This window comes from Camellia sinensis, chromosome 13 (genome assembly GCF_055761805.1).
Source record: "Camellia sinensis isolate YWXY chromosome 13, ASM5576180v1, whole genome shotgun sequence".
NCBI lineage: Eukaryota > Viridiplantae > Streptophyta > Magnoliopsida > Ericales > Theaceae > Camellia > Camellia sinensis.
Genome location: NC_138973.1, coordinates 17,394,070 through 17,410,743, shown reverse-complemented (window position 1 = coordinate 17,410,743; position 16,674 = coordinate 17,394,070). Strand labels below are relative to the sequence as shown.

At 34.5% G+C, this 16,674-nt stretch overlaps 1 protein-coding gene across 1 annotated transcript; it reads left to right on the top strand.

The window, feature by feature from the left end:
* Nucleotides 1-10,862: 10,862 nt before the first annotated feature.
* On the top strand, nt 10,863-15,924 carry LOC145806538 (pantothenate kinase 2-like). Its single transcript, XM_082903837.1, has 11 exons — nt 10,863-11,401; nt 11,828-11,944; nt 12,111-12,174; nt 12,488-12,634; nt 12,749-12,907; nt 13,571-13,654; nt 14,143-14,214; nt 14,323-14,439; nt 15,453-15,564; nt 15,724-15,749; nt 15,877-15,924. The coding sequence occupies exons 2-11, from the start codon at nt 11,832-11,834 to the stop codon at nt 15,901-15,903; spliced, it is 921 nt and encodes a 306-aa protein (XP_082759963.1). The 5' UTR covers nt 10,863-11,401; nt 11,828-11,831; the 3' UTR covers nt 15,904-15,924.
* Nucleotides 15,925-16,674: the final 750 nt, after the last annotated feature.

The window sequence follows — 16,674 nt, the reverse complement described above, 5'->3', positions numbered from 1 at the left end:
AGGGGCTTCTTTGTATAATTCCTTAGCTAGGCTAACGTTTTTTTTTTTAATAACGTTTAACACTAAGCGCAAACGTTGCGGCATAGTGATGAAAAGGTCAAGGCCGACAAGGTTGTTATGACTCTAAGAATTTGACGCATCACTTGTGAGAGCATTGTGTTGAATTAGACTCTTTAGCCTAATTCGCACTTAAGTTACTTTGGAGCTGTCATAGTTGATAGCTTATTCTCTCCTTCCTGTGGATAGTAGAATTAATTGCAAGTAACTATGAAGCGAGAAATAGATATGGCAAGATGAGTATCGTCATCTTTCAACTAGATGCAGTAAAGTGTATGGAGAATAAAATTGACTTGAAGGTGCAGGGGATTAGCACTTACTAGTTAAATTTGCGACTTAGCCGCACTTGATATCTCCATGACATCCCTTTTATGATCTAGTGAATATGACTTTGTCGTGAGTCATTACCTAGTTGGGCCTAAACCTTTAAAACTTGTCTTTGAGAACTCACACATTAAGATGATTGGAATTAGTTTATGACATCGGTCATGAACCAGTGGCTTATTATACTTAATCACATTAATGAGGTGATGACACGATGGTTTGAGTAGGCCTTCTCGAGCCCACTCGCTTATGACATCCTGCTCTCATGTGAATGTGTAACTTTGTTCGCAATGGGTGCGCACAAGTAAGTAGGAAAGCTGTAGAAGGTCATTTGTATTGGCGCATTTAGTCCACTATGATATTTGTGACTAGATATGTGTGAGGGTATGATAGCTAAGCCTCAATCTCGACACATTTATAGATTACGATACGCATCTGAGTCAAGACTATTTGATCTCCCATAAGTCAAAAGTTTTGAGATGATTTTTGACATTGCACATATGAGGTCGAGATCAATTAGATAAGAGCTTTTGTGCTTTTAGTTTTTGACTAAGGTGGCGAGTATCTATTTGAGTTATTTTTTTTTAGAAAACTCTATGAAGAGAAATGGATGTTTAGAAAATTGATTATTCCTAGTACTCAACAACACACTGGTGTAGTAGAGATAAGGAATTAAATATTGTTAATGTTAGGTGGATAATGGCGCAAAATGTTTCCCAATTGGGAATTGCACTAGTTTGTTGCCTATATCCCTAACTAAGTGCCCTCCATATCAGATTTTACACTCCATTTTTGAGTAATGGGTTAGCAGAGAGCCATCTATGGGCGATCTGTAACCATTAAGCAGCTTATCTTTATTTTACTTCTCATAAGATTGCGAAGTTAAGACCTAGGCTTCTATAGCGCATTATTGTATGCTGTCTTGTAAACACAAAGGGTCGTGTAGCGCATTATTGTATGCGGTCATGCAAATCCTCCGGGTCATGTACATATAGGTAAGCAGCTTTGTGGTAATGTAACTAAGTCACATAAAATTTTATTAGTAAAGGTGACGTGAATAAAGTTTTTGAAACTCTATAAGATGGAGAATTCCAAGCATAGCGCTCTATGTAGCCTAGTTGAGAATGGAAAGAAATTTTCATATCCTAGGGACAGTGGGAGCGATGTGCCTACTAATGGATTACTCCATTAGAGAAGAATACTCTACATTCTTAGTTGCGTGGTAGCGAATGTGAAAATTTTCCACGTCATCACTGGGTGATTGAGAGGGAAACATTCATGATTGCTCCGCAAGATGATAAAGAGCCTAGGATAATGCCAAAGGCTCTAGTCTCCTGTTTTTAGAAAGTGGATCAATGTTGCGCAGTTTAAGACAAAGTCTTTGAGGATTAACCATTTTTATAATTTGGTTGACTTTCCATTATGACGCAAAACTGTTATAAAGTTATGCGTAATTTGGATAGTCATTGTTGAGGCATAAGGCTCGCTAGATACCGAAAAGTCGCACCATTGAGGAAAGTGTAGACCATGAGAAGACTTCCTCCTGGGGAGTGAGGTTATTTTGACTTAGGCTATGATTGACATAAGTTCGGAACATTGATTTGTGGACATTGTGACCCAACTTCTCGTTGGAGAATTGGATAAGTAGATCCGTAGGGATTTACCTTCTGTTTTTATGGTGAAAAGTTAGGAGCGCAAAAAGGTTGCTAGTTCCAATAAATCTTTTACAGCCTAAAACAGTTATCCAAATAGTGGTTCTTAGATTACGTCAAGCCATGATAGGCAAACGATGATCGATGAAGACCACTGAGGCATGATCAATGGTCCAAAAGAAGTTTTTCCTTACTTAGTCATTATGAGTCAGGAATTTATAGGGTTGTCGCCACCTAAGGTGGCCAGTCCTCTGTTTTAGATATGATGGACATGGGTGATGTAATTTATATGCTCGGATATACGATCCTTAGGGATTGTTTTGGGAGAATTCCTGTTTTGTCTTCGATGACTTACATAAGGAATATCCTAAAACGATTCTAGATGCAAAATTGCAAACCCATTGACTTACCTATCGGTAAAAGCCAGAGCCTTAGCTATTGAGTGAATCCTCGGATTGTCTTTGAGAGAAACAGATGACTTATATTCCTTGATCTTTTCTTTGTTGTGGGAGCCTAAAGTACGCTATGTGGGCGTATTCGGCATGATAAGTGTTATCTTTGGTGAATGGTCAACTGAGTTGTTTAGACATTGACCATGCTCATTAGACTATGGATAAAATACTTTACTAGTAGTATATTAATTTGCTCCTTGTAAGATTCAATGCGCTAGTTGGGCGCATCCAGAATGAACGCAAATTGGTCACCAAAATATCTTTAGAGAGGTAATTGCGCAAGAGGTAGTGATCTTAAATCACTTCATGTGAGGCGCACATGGAGGATTCCGTTGTATATGCTTATCGCAAGAGGTGCTGATAAGGCTTATGTTTGGAATCTAGAATTGTGATCTTGAATCACTTCATGTGAGGCGCACATGGTGGATTCCGTTGTATATACTTATCGCAAGAGGTGCTGATAAGGCTTATGTTTGGAATCTAGAATTGCGCAAGCTGTGGTCAATTTTTTTTTAAAAATCGATCACTTATTTTGAGATGATGGGATGTTGATACTATTATGGTTTGTGTCATAATGATTAGCAAATGATGATGTCAGCAGGCAAGATTGGCTCACTCACACGAGCAATCGCCCTTGGCGTTTGGGAGCGAGCAAGGTTGAGACTAGTGGTTTATTTTTATTTGGAGCCAAGAGAGGCTTAAATAATCCACTATGCATGTCGCCTTGGTTACAACCAAGATGAGGTCGTGTTAAGGACCAAACATGGATGTTAGTACCCACTTTCCATGTTGTGCCTGTTATGATTAGCCAGATGCGGATCTCATTTGGCGCCTGGAAGGCGAGCAAATAGAGAATTCGGGTTAGGCGCTAGAAAGCGACTAGACTAATATCTGTACGGTGTATCTAGTATGACATCACTCTTTATGGAAGAGTTACTCCACCGTAACATGTATTCATGCTACATGTGCTTGGCGATCGAGTAATGAGGTGAGAGAATGGATCCCTGTTTCCTCACCGTGTGAGTCTTACATGTCATTATTGATATGACTTTCATTTATGTACCCTTTTGTGACTTTTGACTATGTCATAAGGTAAGGGGTTGATGTTCTGCTACTTTGGTATGTTGCCTGCGGTCATGTATGATTCGGCCTTAAGGGACATCACTGGGAAAGCGATCAATCCTAAACTAAATGGCATGAGGGCAAAGGGAAGATCATCTAGTATTACACCACTGTTGTATATTCACTGCCGGCAACTCACATCGCTTTATATGAGAAGCGGATTGAGTGTGAATATATTGCAAGAATTGAGAGGGTCAAACATGCTCTTTTGAGGAATTAGAGATGTTTTTTGGACCGGTGTAATTAGATGGGTCTGGGGTATATGAGACACTATTTCTGTTCTTTTTGGGTTGATGTCTCTATACTGGCTCATATTGAGTTTCTAGTATAGAGCTCCCACATGCAGGTGTTCTCAGCGGTCGCACGGTGCATTGGCTGGTATGAGATTGTTCATTTTTTGGGAGATTGAGATAGAGATGTGACAGTGTCATGCCAACTCATGTGCGAGTGGGAGATGTTAGTAATGGGCGCCCATGGGGCATGACCATTTGAACTACCAATTGAACCTTATCCAAATAGGTTTTGAAATTGAATTCAAACCTATTTAGGATAACCACTCAGGATACAGATATTATCTCCATTAACTGATATGGATAGATAATAATAACATATTATATATTTGGTATATGGGTTATGGGTGATCAAGAGAAAAACAACGTATGATCTGAGTTTTACCCATATACTGACTCTCTCCCAAAAACAACGATCAAGTCATTTGCACTGTGATTTGTGTGGGTAATATTCATTCTGTAATATCACTTCACTGTTGGGTTGGTTTATCAGACTCTGGAAGCACGTGATTTATCCACGAGGTTCTATCATCTAAAGCAATGTTTTAAAAACCGGACCGGTGAATGAACCGGAAAAATGATTGGGTGGACGGGTCACCGATTCAACCGTCGGGTTGAACCGGAATCGAACCGTGACGTCATAAATATATTAAAATTATATTTAAATAAAAATATAAGTAATAAAATTAAAAATTAAAAATTTTAATAATCTTAAATATTTCTCTTAATACTTTTTTTATTAAAAAATATAAAAATATATTTAAAAATATTATTAATTTTCATTTTGGAAGAAGAATTTAAATATTTAATATTCCTTCCATATGATTTTAATTCAAACACTTTGATTGAAAGAAGAGCAAAATTTTTGGAGGGATATCAAATTTTAAGTTTCCCTCCAATGAATTTGATTGAATCCCACATAGATTTCTTGAGTTTTTTGGAAGAATTTTTTTCTTATAAATAGATAGAAGCTTTCACAATAATTTCAAACTCTCAATGGGATTCCTCACAAGAGGAGACCCTTAAAAGAGAGTTTCCAATTAAATTTTTATTATATATATAATATATAATATATATATATATATATATATATATAAATAAAATAAGAAAGAAAGGAAGAAAAGAAAGAAAGAAAATAAAAAAACGGGGGAAAAAAAAAAAAAAAAAGAGGCCGGACCGGTTCAATCAACCCGTGACCGGGTCGACCGGTTCACCGGTTTAACCGGTGGGTTCACCGGTTTTTAAAAATAGGCCGGTTTTTTCAAATGGCCGGTTTAAGAGGGTCGACCGGACCGGAACCCCATCTGGTCACCGATTCAACCGGTTGAACCGGCCGGTCCGGTCCGATTTTTAAAACCATGATCTAAAGGTATGATCTAAACATTTTATCCGCTGCATGTTTTATACTTTGATTTACAAGATCTTAACTGGTGTGATTACGAACAACACGAGAAGATCAGACTAGAACAGCACAGCAGTCATCCACAGACTTCTTCTTCCAACAACAACAACAATGGTAACACTAGAATTCAACTGAATCGAGACCCGTTTACAAAGCATCAACGCGATGCTTATTTGTTCTTGTGCATGAGTCTGTTCATTGGCTTTTCTCTCATGACTTTCGTTGGTTGTTGGATGATTCTTTGCAAAGGAGGAAATGAGTTTAAGAAGCTAAAAGGTGCTGCTGCTGTTGATGATGATGATGGATGTGTTACGCTTTGTGACAGAGGAAAGTGCATTAGAGTATGCCCCCTATATTGAATGCGTTAATAATGCTAGAGATTAAGAATTCAAACTCAAAAAAATACTCAAAATAAATAAAAAAAATGAGCGGTCTGAATATATTTGAAGCATGGATCTCATCATAAAAAATTAAATTTAGACTAAATATAGTGTTTTCTTAGTACTTTTTTCGTCTCTAACATTACTCTTGAAACTTAACATTTGTTGGAGGAATTCGGGCGCAATAACATGGCTCCATCTCAATCTGCTCTAGACACATTTGCAACAGTAAGGTAACTATATATTGTTTTGATATTTATTTATATCTACTTAAAAGTTTTAAGTCTAATAAATGAGCTGGTGTAACATGTGTTTTTTCTTTGACACATTTGCATCAATAAGGTTAATGTATATATATATATATATATATTGTTTTTGATATTTGTTTATATCTACTTAAAAGTTTAAGTCTATAGTGAATGAGTTGGTGCAACATGTGTTTTTTCTTTATATGTTTGCGAGTTTGTGTTCTATGTTTGAAGTGGTCCATTTTTCAGGAATGATTTTGTTGTTTGTTGTGTTGACTTGCTCTGCTCAATCCTTCTTGTCTCAAAAGAAACTAATGATTGGATAAGTTCTCGGTTGATAATTATATATTTTAACGGAAAAAAAAATTAAAAAATTATTATAAATTATCACATCATTTTTTTTTATTTTTATATATATATTTTCATAAAAAGTTAAAAAATTACTAAAATAACTTATTATCAAACGAGACTTTATACGATAAATCTATAAATTTTAAAAAATTATTTAATAGATGTTTGGCATATATTAAAAAAAAATATATTTTTTTTACATATATACACTTATTTGAGTCACATTAATCAATATATTCTATCTACTTTTCAATCAATTTTCTTTACTTTTCTACACATTTTTTTTAATATAAAAAGTCAAAAAGTATACTTATTTAGAATATCCCAAACCACCCCTTAATAATATCAATATGTGATTTAAGTTTATTCTACACATAAACTTTATATTGTATCTTTTCAATCTCCACCACACACTTCAATTCTTAGCACAAAAATTGGGGAATAAATTTTGGATTCCTAAACTTAGGTCTCGTTTAGCAACATTACTTTTTAGTCTACAAGTCAAAAAATCACTAAAAAAATTGAAAAGCCAACAACCTATATTAAAAAGTAAAAGGTAGCGTTTGGTAGAGTTTTTTAAATATGATTTGAGAATAGAGTTGTATTTTGAGTTTGTGAGTTTTGGAATTATGATTTGAGTATGGAAAATTTGTTTGGTTATGAGTTTTGGAGAGAGTTTTAAGTTTCTGACATTAGAAAAGTTATTTGATTAAAAAACTTAGAACTCATAACTAAGCACACAACCTAAAATTCTATTCAAAACTCATATAAAAATTAAAAAAATTCCAAAAATATTTTTTATTTACAATATAAAAATAACAAGTGCCAAAAAAAAAAAAACACATTGTTCTGGTCAACCGGTCGGATGCCCGAGGGACGTTCGGGAGGACGACCGGGTTAGCCAAATTTTCTCGCCTGGAAAGGAGTTTTCAAATGTGGGTGTGGAATTACAATTTGAAACTTAAAACAAACACCACACTCATGAAAGTGGGTGAAAATGTGTTTGACAAACATAACCAAACACAGCCAAAGATTCCCCTTTCTCTCTATTTTTTGCACATCTTTTTGTAAAAAACTAAAAAGTAATTTTAAACATACTTGTTTTTTTTACCTTATATTTTAGGTCTCGTTTGGGAACAAACTATTTTAGTAACTTTTTGACTTTTTTGCTAAAATATGAGGTAAAAAAAATTAGTACATTTGGGATAACTTTTAAATTTTTTACGAAAAGATGTGTAAAAAGTAGAGAAATTTTTTTTTTTTAACTTTTTGATATAGGTTATAGATTTTTTTTTTTAATTTTTTTAATAACTTTTTAACTTTTAAGTTAAAATTATTATATGCCCAATGAAGCCTTAATCATAATTGATTCGTGTTGGAATTTTTTAAAATGGTATTCTCTCAGTAAGTTTGTGGACTGAAGATAGATAATGGGGTGTGAGGTCAATTATGATTCTAGTCTAATGATTTATTTTTAAATTTATATTTACTGTTTATTTTTTAAATATAAATATGATAAAATTATGTAAGGGTGGTGGTGGTGATGTGATTGTGATTGTGTAGATGGTGGTGCCGTTCATGGTTTCATGCTAAATAGATACCATATCCAATTCATGTAAACATATTTTAAATGGACCGAAGAGATATAACCTATTTAAAAATTGATTTAAATGAATTTCAAATGGATGGAATTGGAGGAGTTCACAATTTCGTCTCAAGTTTATAATACTGAAGGGGCTAAATTTTGGAGTCTTTTGATGCTAATAATTGGGCCACCGAACTTAGTTCGTATTTGGGCCACGTGGTTCGTATGAACTATATATTCCGAGTGATTTTATTTGCAACCAAATAATAATTTAATATACTCAATAAAATTTTTAAAATTTTAGTTCTTATTATATTTTAATGAATATTTACTAATAAGAACAATGCACATTAAATCTTAAAATAAAATAATTTCTTTTTTTTCATTGTACACCTAAATCACTTATATATATATTTTTTATATTCAACTCTCTTATTTTCTTTCCAAAGTTTTAATTATTTCTCTTCATTTTCTTCCTCACTCTGAAATTTCAATTTATCTCACCAAAACTTACCATTATCATCAACATTATTATGCCTTATTAAAAAAAAATTAAAAATTTTAAATCATAAAAAATGACTGATTTGTGACAAAGACTAAGATTGTTATTGTGAGGTTTATTAATTCTACCCTTGGTATATCTCTTTTTCTTTATTGTAAAACTTTGTTTCGTTAAATTCCAAAGCACCAAAAAAACAAAAAAATGATGAGGCTCTACATTTGTTGAGGCACTAGTAGCATTCGATCTCCATTAATTTTGCAACTCCTTAGTCTAGGTTTGGCAACAGTCGTGATTTCACTATGAAACCAAAGAAATAAAATGTAACTAAAAACTATGCATAAATTAAAGCCCCGAATCAAAAATCTTATATGTGAATAAAAGAAATAGCTGTAATAAGAAATATATTTAAGAATTTTTTAAAAAGTATTGAAAGTGTTGTAATTTGAGATTTTTGATTTGTTTATTATTTGGGTGTACTTTGAAGAGTAATGTAGAAAAAAATATAAAATATATTGAGAGTAAATTATAATCCTAAATAATTTCATAGAATGTACTACAAAATTGAGTATACTCAATGATTTTTTATATGTTCCTCATAATAAGGCTAAAGACTTTTTAAAAGGCCTCTTGAAAGTTCTTTATGGGCTGTCTATTTTCAGCCATTGAGGCCCAATAAATTTCAGGGCTCTAATATTAAGGCCTTTATAGGCAAAAGTTTGGGGGCCATTTACTCCACATAGTGCTTTTAATGCGGGCTGTGGACTTTTTGGGACTTTAGAATATGTGCATTTATTTATTTTAGAAGAAATTACAATTCATAATCTTTCTAAAAAATAATTACAGATTCGTAAAAAATTTTATAATTTTAATTATTATTATTTGTAAAGTATTGATCTAAAATTGTTCTTTCAAACTTACATTAAATTGTAATTTTTCATTCATTTTAAGGTATCAGAGATTAATCATAGGACAAACTTTTATCGAACTTCTTATTACTTGTACTTGTCCCTACTCCTGCCCTCGCCACCCCTCTTTCATCCCTCACCTCCACACATCGAGCATCCGAACCCACCCTGTTCACATGAACCAAACTTGATTACATGACTAAGTAAACCAAACTTGATTCACATGACTAAGTAAACCAAACTTGTTGCTTCATCCTAATAGAATAAGTTAATAAAGTCAAAAATAGTGATTTAAGTGGAGAATAAGAGTAAAACTAATAGTGAGAAAATGGGTTTCTTTCTAGTGAGGTAGAGAGATAAATAAGTGAAAGTGAGTGAGAGTCATAGATAGAGAGAGTTGCATGCTTTCATTGACAAAAAGAAAAGTTTGATTCTACGAAACTGTTACAGATTATTATTAGGAGACTTCTAGACCTCTATGAAAAGTCCTTAAATCTTTTCTAGACTTTTGAGTCAAGGAAAAGTTTGATTCAACTGCTTACTTTTACAGGTTATTATTAGGATACTTCTAAACCTCGATGAAAAGTCCTTAATCTTTTTTAAACTTCTGAGTTGATTAATAGTTCTTGACTTGTACTGGTCGAGTTCAGATCGGATGGGGCATCCTCCGCTACTACTTCAGGTGGAGAAAAAAAAAAACTTGTTCCTAGTCAATCTTTCAAACAGATCAGGTGGAGAAAAAAAAAAAATTGTTCCTAGTCAATCTTTCAAACAGATCGGATAAACTCTACCCCATTTATATTGGGTAGAGGTGAGTCTCCATACGACCGGTTAAAATGACCATCCCTAGGTGTGCCTCTAAACATAGGTGTTTTTTTATAATTTTTTTTAATGCTAGAATAATTTTATTCAGAAAAGCAAGAAAATCAATTGATGCTTGCATAGTTCAAGCGGTTATTACTTTATTTTTTGGAAGGAGATTTAGAGTTCGATTTTCTGAATTAGTATCAACATTCAATTGTGGTAACGAATAATGCTTGGGACCCCCTTTTGGGGGTCACCCCTCACCCCCTTTTGCCACGTGACGGGTGGTGATTGGAGGAGTAGGAAAAAAAAGAAAAAGAAAAAAAAAAAGTAACCAATGAGAGAGAGATGGGGTCAAAGGGGGTGGAGAAAAGGGGGGATGAATCATTGTTGTTGTGGTAACCAACCGTACCCACTCGTAACATACGGAGGTCTCAAAAAAAAAAAAAAAAAAAAAAAATTAGATAGCAGTTGGTCTTCTTGGACTATTTGAAGAATGCCTTACGTGTAAGTTATAATAGATGGATTTATTGTTTAATAAGTCTTATAATAATCACTACAGGGAAAACGGGTTATGGTGGCGTTTTTTTAACGACGTTTTTTTAAACGTCACTGTTATTAACATTTAACGGCGTTTTATAAACGCCGCATATTCTTTTAACCAAAACGGCACCGTTTTATAATAAGAGGCGTTGAAAAACGCCTCCGAATGCGGTATACCACACGCGCCTTTTCATTCCTTATTTTGTATCTGGTCCTCCCTTAACCCATACGCATACATCATTTTGAATCTGAGCCCTCTCTCTCTCTCTCTTTCTCTCAACCCTCTCATTAAAGCAATTTCGATGGAAGCAATTTCTCCAGATCGAACCGATTTCGTCTGTCTCGTCTGTTGCGGTATACACTTGTTTCTCCATCGAAGCAATTTCGATGCTCCATCGAAGCTCTAGATCGAACCGATTTTGAAGCTCCGTTGAAGATTCAGTGATTTCCAGTGAAGATTCAGATATTCGAAGCTCCATCGAAGCTCAGATCGACCCGATTTCGAAGCTCCGTTGAAGATTCAGTGATTTCCAGTGAAGATTCAGATATTCGAAGCTCCATCGAAGCTCCAGATCGACCCGATTTCGAAGCTCCGTTGAAGATTCAGTGATTTCCAGTGAAGATTCAGATATTCGAAGCTCCATCGAAGCTCCAGATCGAACCGATTTCGAAGCTGCGTTGAAGATTCAGTGATTTCCATCGAAGATTCAGATATTCGAAGCTCCATCGAAGCTCCAGATCTGAACTCTGACCCCTCGATTACTCGCATTTCAAGCTTAAATCGGTAATTTTTTCTTCTGTACTTTGGGCAATATTCATGTTCTTGAATGCATTTCTATGTGTGTGTTTATGTCTATCAATGTGTCTGTCTATCCCTGTGGATTCATGAAGAGAATACTAGTATATTTAGCCTTGTCCATGTAGTACATCTATATAATTATTTGGGCAATATTATTCTTTTGCTCGTGCATTTTCTGCTCACTTGGCAAGGTATCTACAAACTGATAGACAATTGCATTATTTGATCATTTAAAAGGATGTCATAGATCATAGTTGTAGAACAAAAGCCATGAAAGTATAAGAAACTTGAAAAGCTTTTGGCAGTTGTTACCGTGTGACATTCTTTCTGGAAAAGTAGTTTTTGAACTACTCCACAAATGAGTTCCAGTTATTAAAATTTTCAATTTCAAGCTCCTATTTTGTGAAACAGGTTGATGGAGGATCCTGCTGCATATGGAAAGTTGGGGCTGGCCAACCTTTTGGAACTAAGGGAAGACTGCTTGAGGGAGTTCTATTTTGCTGATGCCTATAGGAGCATAAAACAAAGGTATCCATCCATATTTGGAGAGTTAATTTTTATTTGAATATGGTTTCTTCCTGTTTGTGATGTCATTCTTAACCACATACAATTTGTTTCTGGCCACAAAATGACGTGCCTCTTATATTTTCGTTGGTAATTTAACCTGTATTTTCCTCTTCTTGGCATGTGATAGGGAAAATGAGGCATCACTTGCTGTTCTGCCTGACCTGCTAATGGAGATTGATAGCATGAATGAGGTATGTGTAAATTTTAAACTTGTTCTTTCCTTCCCCCTCCTCACCTCCCCCCTGAATTGGAAGAAGAAAAGCGAAAGCTGCATTATTATGGAAACTAATGCATACTGTGATCTTTCTTTAATCTAATCAAATTCTTATATCACTACGCATCTTTGTGTAACTACTGGAACTGTTAAGTGTGAAGATTTGAATCTTGCAAAAGTTTTGTTGAGATTGGAGTGGACCCATCACTGAAATAAATGGAAATATGTTGCATTGTTTTTCACCCCTTACCATTATTCTACTGATTGTCTGAAGCATTCCTTCATTGCAGGAAACAAGACTGCTTACCCTAATTGAAGGTGTTCTTGCTGCAAACATTTTTGATTGGGGATCCCGTGCCTGTGTTGATCTCTATCATAAAGGAACAATTATTGAAATATATAGAATGAGTCGCAAAAAGATGCAAAGACCATGGCGAGTAGGTGAACTGAAAATAAAATTCTTTTGGGAAAAATTATTGGAAAAATAGAATATCTTTCCTTCAAAGTAATTGTTGGATAATCATTAGAAGGTTTTTGTTTGTGTATTTTAGGTGGATGATTTTGATCTTTTTAAGGAGAGAATGTTAGGGTCTGGAGACAAGAAACCTCCACCACATAAAAGAGCACTACTCTTTATGGACAACTCAGGTGTTGATGTGATCCTGGGAATGCTTCCACTAGCACGGGAACTCCTCCGACGGGGAACTGAAGTAAGTGTTTTCTCAGTAGTGTTAATGAAATGGTTCTGAATATTTTTAATTGAAGTTAATATTAATAGTAACCCCAATCTAGGAATGCTTCTCTCCACTTTGTGAAGTCTGATTTAATAAAGGTTTATTGGTAATTGCGAGAATGGGGTCATGAAGATGTGATTCACCAATCTCTCCCCTGCCCCCCACCCCCTTCAGGAGGAGACAGAGAAGGAGGATATGGAGACATATAGATGCATTATGATTGATGAAAGTTGATACGATTGTTACTTACCCAAAAAAAAGTTGATACGATTGTTTTGCAATGGATTGCATATCTAGCTGTTCAAATGATCGATGTTACCGCATTACTGTTGTCAAAATCATATGATATGCAATTAGGATCTTAGGATTGCATTACACTATTGTACAACATATTTGACATTTTTTACTTTATCGTATGAAATGACTAGTAAATGTATGATAAATGGCTATTATGTGATATACATCGTATTGGATTTTCAGGTTGTGCCTAGTTGATTAGGGTGTGAGCCTGAAACAAAGAAACTTCTTAGGACTAAACTTTATAGCTTCCATGGATGTTACTTTGTACTTTGTAGGCTTAACATTTTCTTTAACAGTGTTATCTCCGTGCTTGCCATGAGTAACAAGGATATTTTACAGGTTGTTCTGGTTGCAAACTCACTCCCTGTACTAAATGATGTTACTGCTATGGAGCTTCCTGATATTGTGGCTGAGGCTGCCAAGGTTTGTGATGGACTATATGCATAAACGCTAACCATTTATTTTCTTCCATTTATTGTCTTGAATTGCCTATGTTAAATTGCTATATAGAAATTCAGTTTTATGATTATTATTGTGGTAGACTTGAATGGCTGTGCCTTTTTCTTTTCATATATGAGGTCAGGTTTGGTTAGTAAGCCAATACAGCTTCCTAACCAAACTTGACCAAGGTTTAATTGAGGGAGTTGCTAGCTATCCAAATTGGAGCAAACTTCTCATCTGTTTGCATAGCTCAAGCTTTTATATTTTCAGAGTATACAGACTACTAGATTTGTAGGAATTCAGTGTAAGATATTAACAGGGGATATTTGGCTAGGTTCTAGGTTCTAGTTTGATTGTGTTCAAACCTGAAGGCAGACACTATGTGCATCTGATGTTTATGTATATTTACATTGTGGTTTCTTTCAAACAAACTTTTTACGTGCTTAACATGCTTATATTCTTTTCTTCAGAGTATCTCCACAGAACAGACAAAAAGATTTACAAAATTTAGGGAGAGGAAAGGCCTTATTGATGAAGATGTGGTATGCTGGAAAATGCCTCATTTTTTTCCTTTTGAATTAATTTTCTTTAGATGAATTGAAAAAGTTGTTTACATTCAAACTTTTAATTGTTCACTTTTTGTTTTCAAGGTAAGAACTGATAGATCACTTTCATTCTATGATGGGGATGACAATCCAAATGTGAATCTTTTACGAGACATACTGCTGACATACTCGTTTTACAACTTTGACCTTGGTTACAGTCAGGTACTTATTGTTGTCAATAATTATTATTTCAGATGGCAGTTATTTATTGATTTTAGATGATTAATAGCAGAATGGTTTTCCATGTACGAAATGTATCAAATATCCTTCTGCTTGCCATTTTTTTAAAGCCAGAATTACCAATGCTTGGAAACAATTGGATCAAAAAACAACACCAAAATTTCCAGGACTGCACATTATTGCTTAAAGCAAAACCCATCTGAATTGTGGCTTCTTTTTTTTGTTTTTTTAAAACTGCAATGAAGATGTAAATGGTAACATATATTTCCCTTTATTTTTCCTTGCAGAATTAAATATGACCTAGTTGCCAGTTACCAAATTTCTGCAAGAATATAGCACAAAGTAGTGTGCAACCCTATAATTCAACATAGTTTGGGATGTAACATTAAGTCACACTGCAGTAGATTTAGATGCATTGATAAAAAAAAGTAGATATGACTTCAGAAGTTTAGTAAAAAAGACTTGCCTAAGTTGGAATACCTTCTAGGATTAGATGTGCACAGTTGATAATAACAGAAGAATTTTTTCTTCAATTGAACACTCAGCATAATGCATGAAATTTTCTTCCGAAAAGGCAATGTTGAACTGCATTGTTCAAGGGCAACGACATGGTTTTGAAATTTCCTTTTTAAGTTTTTCTCGAGTGCTATATGTTCTGGATTACCTATCATCTTCTTGAATAATGCAGATGTTTGGCTTATGGTGCTAATATGGTAGAATAATAAAATATTTCGTTTCTCATTGCATGTGGCTTGATGTCTTGTCCATCATTTGATCTGTCCTAGTGGATTTAACTGATAATATCAAATAAATAATATGGATTGGTGCTATATGGACAGGGATAGTAGTTCTCATTGTGCTTGTTTTTATGTATAGTGCATATTGCAAAGAATTCGCTGGATGCGTTTTTGTGTTCTGTTCTAAACTAATATGGAATGCTATTTGATCTTTTTTCTTCTTTGAAAGGTACTGAGTCTTCTATAATTTGCCTACAGATTGTGGGACAGTTGAAATCCTTGCAGCTTGTTGCAAGCCTAACAGCAGAACGAGATGGTGAAATTCAGAAGGCTGCTTTAAATACTCTAGCTACATGTTATAAGACCTTTGGTGAGTTCTGCTCTTATCAAGCTGTAGACTTTATTTGGTGTTTGGTTTCTTGCATTGTACTTGTATAATTTGAAGATATTGATCATGGTGGTTGTTCATTTTGAAGTGATGGGCTCTCATTTCTGTATGATGTTGAGTGTTTTATTTTGATTTGAACAGGGATTGTGGGAAACAAGTGTAACTGGGTAAGGAACTTTGATCTCTGAATTTGATTGGACTTGCATATCAATCTGGTTAGAAACTTCGTATTGTTATGACTAATGTGTTGCTAAATGTGCTTCTTCCTTTAAATATGAACGATTAATTGCGTAGGGGGATTCGACACTGCACATGCCGTAGCCAGGTAATAATGGTATTGGGCTGGAAGTTTAAACAATTTTATCCTCTGAAGTTTTTCTGTGATATGGGTTCGGAAAATTATTTTCAATTATCTTTGTGATATGGGTTCGGAAAATTATTTTCAATTATCTTTGTGATATGGGTTCGGAAAATTATCTTTGTGATTCAATTATTTTCAATTATGCATGAGAACAGAAGGGTAATTTTAAAAGCCGTATATTAAGATTTTAGTCTGTCCGGTTTTGCTCTATGATTGGATTAGTCAAACCAGTGATCATTCTGTATACATGCTATGTTCGAATTTTGGAAGGTCTTACGTGAGTTTATGTAGCAGATTTATCTTTTCCTCTTACAGGCTGAGAACTCCGTTACAACAATAGGAATTCAACTACCTCATGGCCAAATAATGGTTTCTGAGCACCCTCCTCTCTGGAAAGGTGTAAATTCCCATGCCTTTACATTGATTTATTTATTATCTTTGTTTTCAATGTATTGTGGCTCTAAATCAGGATAACAAAGTTGGGAAAACTCTTAAAAGAATAAAGACCCTTCAAAAAGTTTTCTGTTTACAACCTAGCAACAAAGCCGTAATCGCAAGTCCTAGGGTTTAAAGGATAATTTTTCCCCTTATGGAGTAAATAAAGTTTTAAGATTTTTTTTGTCCATTATTAATCCTAGTACCCTTGAAACTAAAATTGAAACTGACAGTTAATCACTTGTTTCTCTTGTGCAATTTGATTGGCGATTTTGGACAGGAGGGATTGTGGTTGG